General features: G+C 39.5%; 1 protein-coding gene across 1 annotated transcript in view; it reads right to left on the bottom strand.

Annotated features, from left to right (window-relative positions):
* Nucleotides 1-947: 947 nt before the first annotated feature.
* The window catches only part of LANCL2 (LanC like glutathione S-transferase 2), a 51,746-nt gene continuing 40,343 nt past the window's right edge, over nt 948-12,350 (bottom strand). The window contains exons 7-9 of the mRNA XM_075212524.1: nt 11,719-11,895; nt 9,467-9,539; nt 948-3,366 (exon numbers count right to left, since the gene is read on the bottom strand). Of these exons, the coding sequence (XP_075068625.1) occupies nt 3,290-3,366; nt 9,467-9,539; nt 11,719-11,895 (327 nt within the window). The 3' untranslated portion in view covers nt 948-3,289. The remainder of the gene's footprint in view (nt 3,367-9,466; nt 9,540-11,718; nt 11,896-12,350) is intronic.

Here is a 12,350-nt window from a genome sequence, read left to right as displayed (position 1 = left end):
ATTACCCCCATTCAGGCCTCTAGTGTCTATATTGGCTAATGGATGAGAAATAATGCTGAATCCATGACAAGATTCGCTCAATCCTATTATAGTATGTTTCAGAGAGAAAGAAAAATGGTGCTCTTTTTTTTTAGCGCTTACCACCTGCTTATAACACAGGCATTATAGTGTATTATTAAGAGGTTGGTATATAATAAAATTCCCATAGTTTAATGAACTTTTGTACAGAGCAGCAAGGAAGGGATGATGGTTATAAAGAAGGATCGTTGTAATCATATTCTGTATTTCAGGTAGGGAATGGTTTTATTTCCATGCAGGTTCAGTTTCATCAAAGTGGTTTAGATACAGTGCTTGTGATGTGCAAACAGTGAATGCAGGATCCTTTTGTATAAAGATAATTGATCACTATAGAGAAATACATACTGAGTTCATAAGAATACTGGGGTGGACTATGATAGCTTCTTGCTCTATTGACTGGCCCATTCCAGTAACTATAAAAAGGTGTGTAGTCGATAGAGTAAAATAATCACTATTGAAATAGATTGGCAGCACATGGGTGCACCATCTGTATGCAGCCTACTGTTTAACACAAATGAATGAAGAAGCTATGTAACAGCACCTGAACACTCAGGCTTTTGCTGGAAGAAGTTACTACTGCACAGATGATTAACTAGTGCTGTGTGATGGCTGCCAATATACGTCCTTAATGCACGGTCATCGTTCCTGCTAAGGATCTCTTAATCTCCTACCAACCCATTGCATTGTGCCTTATCTTTGGAATCTCTTTGCATATTTACCATCCTATGGAATGTGTGTAATGGATCATGGCAAAAACATGGATGTGCAGCACAATTCAATTACAGCAAATAAAACTTTTAAATACATAACACCCCCAGGGCCTCTTTTTGACGGCTCGGTAACGCTTACCTGTAAATGATACATCAATATACAGACAAATATTAAATGTTTTTTAATTTACATTGGTTTATGCTTGGTGAATCACGTATGTGCATAGGAAAAAGCTGGCACAAATGCAGAAATAAGAAGCAGAAAAATTGAGCTCTGCTGCAACATTTTTCTACAATCATAAAATGAATTATTCATTAATATAGAAAACAAAAGCTTTGTTACATTGAGCAAGCTGTTCAACAGGGTTCCTGATAGCTCCAAGGTCCCACATCTCCCTACTGCTCATCCTGTTTCCAGCATTCCCATTAATGGAACAATCATGGGGTAGTGTTTTAAACACCAGCTTAGCCCGTTTCAAAAATGCATATAGATGAGGGTTCTGTGGGACCCCAAGAGCCATGGAGATTTGGGTAGAGTCCTTTAAGAGAAAAATGTTCCAATGTATCCGGTCATAATTGTATGCAATCCAATTCTATGTTTTGACTAAATTATAATACATGACTCCCACCGGCAAGATTACTACAATTTGATCAATACCGAACTGTACAATTTGATTGGGACATTTGTGGGTATTATAAGAATTTGTTGTTCATGTAAAGATTACAGTAATTAATAGCACAGCACAGTCAAATACTTTTAGCTCTTTGTCTTTTTTATGTTTTGACCACAACAATGGAGATGAAACATCAAAACAAAGAACAAGTTAACAAGTGAGATACCTAGCACTGCAGAATAACTAACCTCTAAAGTGATATATACCTAGCACTGCAGACACATCCTCTAACAACCAATACTGCTCACACAACAAGTCACACCCAACATAGCAGATGAATGCTTTCAATAAACACATGAAAACAAAGACCTCTTTCTCCAAAAGCCCAGTACAAATGGTGCATGCAGTTACATTCCCCTCAGTGATTTATTGGCACAAAAACACTTTAGTTAAGTAGGGTGAAGAAAACCATGAAACTATTTAAATCGGAAAAAGGTTGTGATTTACATCAAATAAACTCTTTGCCTTAGGGATATTATCGGTTTCTCGTGTACGGATGGGTCACATTCTCTGGACATGGAGCCCTCCACTGTGTAACAGCAATAAGTACGCTTAAAAAGTTTTGGGGTTTTTGGTTAGAAAAGTAATGAACATTTTAGGTCCACTCTCTCTGCAAAGCACATGCAGATGGTCCATACATACCACACATGCACTTAATGTTAATTAACACACACCATGGTCTCGCTTCAAAACACTGACCTTAGTTACAATATAATATTTCCATTTTTACTTAATTTGTGTGACAATCACTCAACACCCCTCATAACGTGTCCTGATAACGTGCAGACTAAGCAGGCTCGGTCTGTCCAACATGTAGTAGTTTAGACACCCACAAAAAGCAATTTTGACACTACAAGCTGACCCAGTTACTACAGGACCAGTATGAGTAACTACAGTCAACTACAATGAATTCACATTGTATAAACTACTACAGTACACTTTATACATAACAGTGGGTTACTTATATTGCATTACCTGGTACATTTATATATACACAATTATGTATTGGGTTCAGAAGAAAAAAAAGTGACAAAATGGTTTTTAGTTACATTTACTTTACAATTGTAATATGTCTGCTTATCACACAGCAAAGGATCGTTCAACCGGTCATGAGACAGAAAAGACAACCACAGGTTTTAACACACCCTATACAGACATAATGGATAGTGATACCGAAGAACTGGGCACTACAAATTCATTCTTGTTCACTCTATGAAACATTGTGCCAATCATAGGCCAGACGCAGTTTATATATATAAATGAAAGCCGTGTAAGTTGCTATGCAATCCCATGCATTACAATAGATCTTAGGGTATCAAACACTTGTACCCACTCAGTATTGTGGATTTAGTTCATTACACCATTCTTTAGATTACAGAGGTCCTCTGAACAAGTGTGGAGGTTGATTTCTTTTTATGCCACACTGTCTTTCTGCTACTTAGTCAGACACTGCTTAAGACAAATCGGATTTGCTTTGCCGAGTATGAGAGGGTCAGATTCACTCCTCCTAAACAGCCAGACAGTTACTTATGGTGTACACTATACAGAATGATTAAAACTAGACCAACGTTCAACAATGCATCTGAAAACACGACACTGTAGAGAGTGCAAATGTCCAGCGCCAAAAGGCATTACTGGTTAAAAAAATAAAATACTAAGCATCCTCTATAAGACAAAAAAACTGTATCAGGGGGTTAATGGTGTAGTTCAGATTAATATTTTATAAAAAGTGGTGACAAGTAAAGGCTGGCAGCATGTACTGGAGGCACGGACATGACATGTGTGAATTCTTCCAGGTATTCCTCTCCAAATCCTCCTGCAAGCCTATCAAAGATCAAATGCAGGAAAGCGTGAAGTCTCTGGTGTCAACATGTCTGACAGGAAATGAATTGCGCCAGCCATTCCTGAAAAGAGGGAGAGAGGTTTTAGTCACTGTGACCCTTTTTCAGCTAGAAATGAGAGAGCAGGTTTATAAACTTCTCATCTACATAACAAGACATGGGGGTACATTTACTAAACTGCAGGTTTGGAAAAGTGGAGATGTTGCCTTTAGCAACCAATCAGATTCTAGTTCTCATTTAGTAGTTTACAAATGACAGCTAGAATCTGATTGGTTGCTATAGGCAACATCTCCACTTTTCAAAACCGCAGTTTAATAAAATATACCACATGGACCCTCTGACAATACACATCAGGAATACTCAGATCCTTACCCCACCCCAACCTACTTTTTGTAGTTCCTTAATTATACACACATTACTTTGTCTAAATCAATGGCAGTTTTTATGCAGTGTCCGGTTAGAAGCGTCCGGTAGTGTAATTTATTAAAGTCAAACTAGATATAAGCACAGAGTGCTCTCACACACACACGATTGCTGGGCATTGAACAAAGAGGTCTTGCATTTGGTGGTCAGCAGTAGTTAATTGCTTTCTCTCTACGCTCTATGCAGAAAAAGCCACAATGTTCCTAAAATATACACCCTGTATAGCAGCTAAAATTACCCCTGCGCTTGCTGGTTGACAACACTAGGTGACTGCTCCCAGACCAATAATGCCAGATGTGAGGCTGGTGGGGTTTCATATGATGGGACTGTGCAGGAGAGAAAGTCACAAAGTGGTAAAAGATAAGAGGACTACTGGGGACACACACATATATATATATCTTGCACCCCATTCTTTACATTAATTAATTCCAACTTGTGTCAGGTGAGTCCCAGGTCTCCCATGGCTGCTAGTGCTAGGGAAAGACTTGCCTTTAAAAGCTGTGTGCAGGTAAGCCTTAAGCCCAGATAAAATAGCATAGCATTTGATCATGTTAGGACTGACCAGAATGGGAAGACTTTGGTGTGAGTTGGTCAGCTTAAACATATATTGCAATATGTGGAACTAACATTCCCTGTTTTTAATATAGAACAGTACTTGATATAGCATTAATTATGTGTTTGGAGAGTGCAGAGTATCCCTGTTTTCTTGTCTATACAATGTGGGAAACCCCCTCTTGCACCCCAGTCTGTACATGGTGAGTGCAGGGGACCTATGTCTGTTTTTGTTATATATATATATATATATATATATATATATATATATATATATATATATATAGTCAGCCTTTCTCCCATAGACACCTACATGCCCTAATGACATGTTACGTGTAAAAGATTTAGGAATGTAATAGAGTTAAGGATATTTAAATACTCCATATATTCTTGGTTGCGAATGGGCACACAACCTGTTTCTCTTATCAAAAGGACTTTATTTTGCCACCAACTCAGAGTGGGTCTTGTACTATACCTTCATTGGGAAGAATTGTGAACCTTCCCGTTGCACTTTTGCAGAAAGGTGCATTTCTAGACACACTTTGGCCAATTTAATAAAAAAAACAAAAAACACATTGAAACACAAAAGACTGACACGTAATAAATATGTATTTTAGGAAGAAATAAATGTAGGTGAAAACATAGTAATTAACAAATGCATGGAGTGCTCCTGAGGTGCTACCAGCATTGAGGACTTTCAAGCGGCAATTTAGTGTCTTTTCAGGTGATCTGCAAACCCACAAAATTAGGTGGAGATTGATATTCTGGGTACAGTTCCAAGAATAAAGGAAGTTAGCTTGTATCTTTACCGATTAAACTATATAAACCAAGACCATGCACTGAGCTAGGTACTAGAATTATATATAATTAGCTGACAGTGAACCACTACTTGCACATGAAATTCATTACCATAAAATTAACAACGACTCTGTCTTACTCCCAAATGCAGTGTGATCAACAAGCAGCTGTCTGCATACAAATTGTTTTTTTCTTCTCCCTCCATTATCCTCATTCCATTCTATTCCTCTGCCTCCCTAGTGCCTGTGAGGAAGTGAGCTGGATATAGTGAGGAAGCCCCCTGGGAGCAGACTGTCACCTCATTATACGTCACTGTGCATCGTTCCCAGTAAAGTTCAGACCATGCATATTACCATGTTCTGTGGTTTAGTGCATCAATGTACAATTTGCATGCATGTTGGGATTAGAATTATTACAATTACTATTTGAGGTCCATATTTTATTAGTGTTCCCCCACCCTCTCGTGGTAATCAGCAGGGACAGATTGGGAACTTAAAGTGGTCCTGAAAAAAATTATTGAAGTGGCCTCATGAGAGCGGGGCCAAAATAACTGTAGGTGGGGAAAACACATGGGGAAAATGTTGTAGTAACATTTAGGAAAACCATGGATGTGATGACTTTACCACACAGTGGGTCATCTCTAAAGCAATGCAGGGCAAATGCTGCCAGTCCTGCGTCATAAAATTAAATGAATCCTTTTACATTATCTGCGACTGGTTTATGCCTCTGTGCTCCAAACTGTTTAGTTGCCAGCTGTCAAAGTTGTATAATTGGATGAAAGAAAGTATATTGATCAATATTGTTTTACCGTGCGATTGCGATCAGTGCGCCACATGTCATGGCACAATCGCACAATAAAGCACGCACACATACACTCGCACTTACACATTCACACACATATATATATATATATATTTCATATTTAAAATGGTTCCACTCCACAGTCGTTTATGAGCAGATGTTATTTGGTTTATAGTTATATATTATAAGGTTATATGTACACTTTAGTGCTATTTAAAGTTCAGGTCACGGGAAGCATGTCATGTTTAGTATCATTCTAATCCCCTATTTATCCGCAGTTGTCCTGTTCATTAACCGAAAGGATCGCACATTGTGTGCGCTAGTTATCGATGATAGGGAATAAATGATTAGAATGATATTGTCTGTGTAATGCTAGTAGACCAGTTTAAACTAGTTCTTGGCCGGAACATTAGTATTCATCATCTGGAGAGCTGACCCCCCACCCTTGGAGGGAGTTGTTTGAACTGACCTATGGACTGCATTACACTGGACCTTCCTGAAGCCTGAACCTATGGAAACTTGCCAAGTCACCTGTATTGTATTTACTGTAACACCAAATGTATATATACTGCTCCCTGGAATCAGCTAGGCAGTCACACTGACCACAGTCTTCAGGACTGAAGCTGGATCCAGCAGAGCGCAGTGGGCGCAACGTATGTATCGTCTGTACTGTACTTATTTATTGAAATGTTAACCTTTTGCTAAATAAATTGCTTGTGCTTTGGACCCACACAAATCGCATAGACAATGCTTATTAGAAAACTATGAAATTACTTTAATACTACTAACACATCCTTCCGAAATTCCCTTCATATTAAACAAAGTCAGGTATGTTTCTAAGTTTAACCATTACGAAACATGGTGGCACAATCGTATTTGATCAGTCTGCCAGAGCAGCATATGAGCACCTCACGCACTGTTTCCCTGACATCATGAGATGCAAACTACCAGTTAAATCTCTCTCTCTATATAATATATAAATATGTGTACCATGTGTTTCAAAAATGCATTAATAATAATCCTTATAATAATCCTTATAATAAATGGCTGTCCAGGTGCGATTATCACAAAGGTGAAACAGCATCTGCAAGAAAACACTTCTTTTGCAAATGTGTATGAGCCCTAAATGTGCCTAGTGATTCGGGGTGGTTTGAATTAACAGTGTAGGGACGATTGACAGACAATGACATAAGTAATGAGGAAAGCTATTACAAGTGTTTGCTGGTGATATACAAAGTGTAAAGGAGGCAAGATTAATGATATTGTCAGTGCAATGGGGGCTGGCCATATGTTCAACATAGTGATCTGAGAATGGGACCAGTGCAAGGTAGAAGGAGGCAATGGAATCAATGCAAGAACCACTAAAGTATCACCAGAGCTGGAATAAGGCTCTGGGGGTGCCAGAGCACTTAAGACAGGGGGGTTATCATATTAGATACATTTTAGACAAATACACAGGCATAACTGTGTGCACTACAGTTAGATACACGCAGCTCTGCCTTCAGTAGCAGTACACTGTGAAGCGGGACATAGCTCCCAACTGTCCTTGCTGTCTGAGACAGTCACCCAAATTCGGGACTGCCCCATCAGATTCAGGACAGTTGGCAGTCTGTCCTGCTCTCTCCTACCTGTTCTTGTCACATTCACAATCTGTGGCTGCTGGTTTCTTTAAATCAGTTGCCACTTGTCTGGATCCTGGAATGCTGGAGGCCCTATTTGAAAAAGATAATGGGTACATGAAAAAGAAAATGCCAACCAGCCCCAGCATTAAATCAATAGCACCCACATTAAATAATTAGGTCTCCCTCCAGCGCCAATATTAAAATAATAGTACGCACATTTGATAAATAGATCTTATTTCCTCCAACCAGCCCTGACAATAAATAGTATACACATTTAATAAGTGGACCTACTTCCCTCCAATCAATCCCAGCAAAAAAATAATAGCATTTACGTTTAATATTACCATTTCCCACAACCATCCCGGACATTAAATAATTCATATACACATTTAGTAAATAACTCTTTCCCAAACGCAGCCCCACATTCAATTAATAGCCCCATATCACACTAGCTTTAAATTAAAAGTCCCACCACCCCATCTAAATTTAATAGGCCCCACTATTTAATGAAATAGCCAACAAATAAATTAAATTTCCCCACCATCATTAAAATAAAAAACATTAAAAAATTAGCCCCCACCTAAACGCCACCATTAAATTAATAGCCTACAACCCCCCTCCCTTCCCTCATATCACACAATATAGCAACATCCCCCCCCCCTTTCCTTCACACTGAAAGGAAAAAGAGGAACTGCGCTCAACTCCAAAAGACAAGAGCAGCAAGAATCAGGAATCCCTTCCGGTATCACGAACAATGTATACCAATCTAATGCGCTCAATTGTCTGAAACACACCAAATGTATAAGGGAAAGCTGCGAGATAAGGAAAGTGCATCTCGTGGATAGTGTAAACCACTATAGTGACAAATAATTTAATTATCAAATTAAAAGACAATAAATGATACATAAACAATTGACAAAATAACCAGCAATATTGAGAAGATAAAACCAAAGTGAAAACAGAAAAATTACATAAACAATGGTGCACCACCTGACAAGATCAGGTTAATAAATTACAATTAAAAGTTATGTCCCAAGGATGGTGAAATAAGGAACAATGAAAGTATGCCACGCAACCATTGTTGGGGTGGATAAAAACCATAAAAAAACAATCCAAATACTCACAACAGTCTAAATCCCAGTAAAAGTTGAGTAGTGGAAAAACGGTGGTATTAGCTCACACAAGTCCCAGTGGGGATGCCGGTAAACTCTGATACCTGGTGACTGATGATATCATCCGGGGGAGATCACGGCTGTAGATGGTATAGCGGCCGAAAGCTAGCGGTGGAGCTCGTAGGGGATGAAGGAAACTGCGTGCCTAGCAGTGGTGGAGCCGGGACGTGAGAAGCCTGGCATGTGTTCCACAGTGGAACGCATAGACAGGATATCCTGTTGACGTCACAAAAGTGGGCGTGTCACAAAAGTGGGCGTGTCCCAACGCGTTTCATCTGCTGGCCAGATTTCTTCAGGGGATGTAAGATGTCTCCTTCACACTGCCCATAGTATAGTATAGTATAGTATATAGGCAGTCGCCCCCCCTTTCCTATAGCATAGGCAGCCCCCCCTTAGTATAGTATAGGCAGCCCCCCCTTAGTATAGTATAGGCAGCCCCCCCTTAGTATAGTATAGGCAGCCCCCCCTTAGTATAGTATAGGCAGCCCCCCCTTAGTATAGTATAGTATTGGCGTATCTGTCCGGCGTCTCTCCCCAAATCAGGCAGGCAGGAAGTGAAGTCAGACTTCCTGTCTGCGGAACAGCACCGTGGGAGCCCAAACAGCAACAGGCTACCTAGCGATTGGCTGCCTGCAGAATGTGTTCACCAGAACAATTACACATGCATTAAAATAAATGCCATACTCCATACATAATAAAGAGAAGTGCTTTCCAAAAGTGAAGATATATAAAATCACACCAAGATTCAGCAAAAGCATGACCAGACAAGATTATAATCAGTGGTAAACACATTACCTTCGAAGAGGGAGTATGGTCGGTCAGGGATTCTGCATCCGTGTTTACCATAATCTAAACACCATTCTGCAAACTAAAACAAGAAAAAAAACCAAAAAAAACAAACATGATCAGACACAAATGTGACAATTTAAAAGAAAGCCATCATCTAAACTGGGATGGTTGGTTGCCATGTGTTTCAGCACCTTTTCTGAACAATTATTTGGGACCAGTATTGATAACCACACTACATTAACTTCTAAAAATAGTAATGTTATAATTCTATTGTGCATTTACTCTTCTAGAAAGCCAATATATACAGTGATCAGACAACATTAAAATCATTGACAAGTTAAGTGAATAACATTGATTATCTTGTTACAACGGCATCTGTCAATGTGTGAGTTATATTAGGCACTATGTGAACAGTCAGTTCTTGAAGATTATATGGTGGAAGCAGGAAAAATGGGCAAGCATAAGGATCCGATAGACATCGACAACGACCAGATTGTGATGGCTAGATGACTGGTTCAGAGCATCCCAAAACGGCAAGTCTTGCGGGGTGTTCCCAGGAGTGCAGTGGTTAGTACCTACCAAAAGTGGTCCAAGGAAGGACAACCAGTTAGCCAGTGATAGGGTCACGGATGCACAAGGCTCATTGATACACGTGAGTAGTGAAGGCTAGCGTGTCTAGTCCAATCCCACAGAAGAGCTACTGTAGCACAAATTGCTGAAAAATGTAATACTAGCTATGATAGAAGGATTTCATAACATAGTTTATAGCAGCTTGTTGTGAGTGGGGCTACATAGTCGTAGACCAGTCAACATACCTATGCTGACCCGTCTACCACCAAAAGTACCTACAACAGGCAAGTCAGCACCAAAATTAGACCATGGAGCAATGGAAGACGGTGGCCTGGACTGATGAATCACGTTTTCTTTTATTGCATGTAGACAGATGGGCGAGTGTGCATCATTTACCTGGGGCTGATACGGCACCAGGATGCATTATGGGAAGAAGGCAAACTGGTGGAGGCATTGAGATGTTCTGGGCAATGTTCTGCTGGGAAGCCTTGGGTCCTGGTATTCATGTGGATGCTACTTTGACATCTGCCACCCACCTAAACATTGTCGCAGGCCAAGTACACTCCTTCATCGCAACGGTAGAGTTCAAGGTGTTGACTTGGATTTCAAATTCCCCAGATCTCAATTCGATCAATTATCTGTGGGATATGCTGGAAAAACAAATCCGAGCCATGGAGGCCTTAACTTACAAATTACAGGACTTAAAGGGTCTGCTGCCAACGTCCTTGTGCCAGACACCAAAGGACACCTTCAGAGGTTTGTGCAGTCCATGCCTCAACAGGTCAGAGCTGTTTTGGCGGCATGAGAGGGACCTACACAATATTAAGCTAGTGGTTTTAATGTTGCGGCTGATTGGTCACAATGGATGACATGTAAATATAAAGATGTTCCTATTATTATTACCGTTCTATAAGCGAATTACAGAAATAAAACTAATAAAATATTGTTAAACCAATGCTCCAACAACAGATGTCTAGCCTTGCACTAATAAATAATGAAAAATTGTACATTGCATACATCAAATTATTCATGTATTTTTTTATCTTGCTTCTCCTTTGATGCACGAGTAGCTGAAAGGAAATATGTTGCATTTTTAATACCATGGTGCTAGCTGTGAATAGGTTAATGTAACTCAATTTCAAAGACTGACTACAAAAGCAGGAATCTCTCAGACCCAAATAAACCGTGAAAGATCTGGATTTCCCCAAAGAGTTATTTCCTTGATCATAAAATATATTGTACGAGCCTTGAGATGCCATTTACATCTGCCAGGCAGCCATGAAATGCTTCAGAGCAGCAAAACATTTAGATACTCATGACAAGTTGGGGAATCTGGGCACTGGAGAAACGACAGGTCAACTGCATTAGGCTCTAAGGACCAGAACATAAAAACAAATAGAAAAAAGGGACTGTTTTGGAAACATATACTCATGTATCTTGGAATGGTAAAGTAGATGGAAAAAGAGCAGATTTTTAGTGTACATTAATTCACTTCAAATGTGGCTGTGTCACACATACATTCCATACATGTCTATGTAAATGACAACGGACAAATAAATGAAACTTCCAGAAAAAATCCATTGCCATTAAAAGGACTCTGAAACTGCCAGGATGCATATAATGCTTATTAGCCTGCAGTATTTGTGTACATATTTATTGGTATAACATTGATGTGATGCCACCATTACCTTGCAGGCTCTGTAGAGATACTTCTTGTCCTGGGTGTGGTTATAGAGAGATAAGAAAGCGTATCCATTTCCTGAGGTCCCATGACAAATGCCATATCCCTTTCTCAGGAGGCCCCGTTGCCAGATGACATCATTGCACTCTATGGCATCTTTCAAGTACTTCTCTTCCTTGAAAAGCTAAAACACAAGCCAAAATATTTGTGTTCTTTAACTTGGAACTACTGCTCAGCACAATCTATAGAAAGACCCTATAAGCCTATATTATTTTCCATGAATACTGTAATAATCCAATATGATGCCCTGATGGAATGATATTACAGGAGAACCATCATAAAAATAAGGTTTTAAAATAATTGTGTAAAATAGATAATATGTATAAGGGTGTCAAAAGCATTTCCCCAATTTTGAGTTAATTCTGCAGTGATGAGGCTGGGACGGGGATAATATGGCAGCTGCAGCCCAATCTCACAGTGTTGTACTGCTCATGGAACAGGGAGGGGCTAAATACAGAGCAGAGTTCATTCATGAAGACAGAATTAAAGTAATCATTTATGCAGAAAGACAACTTTTAAAAGCAATGTCTTCACTATTTCAACATGGTCACTTGTTGTGGGCAGATGGTTGAATTGCTT

This window comes from Mixophyes fleayi, chromosome 5, assembly GCF_038048845.1.
Source record: "Mixophyes fleayi isolate aMixFle1 chromosome 5, aMixFle1.hap1, whole genome shotgun sequence".
Taxonomy (NCBI): domain Eukaryota; kingdom Metazoa; phylum Chordata; class Amphibia; order Anura; family Limnodynastidae; genus Mixophyes; species Mixophyes fleayi.
This window is presented reverse-complemented; position numbering and strand designations above follow the sequence as displayed.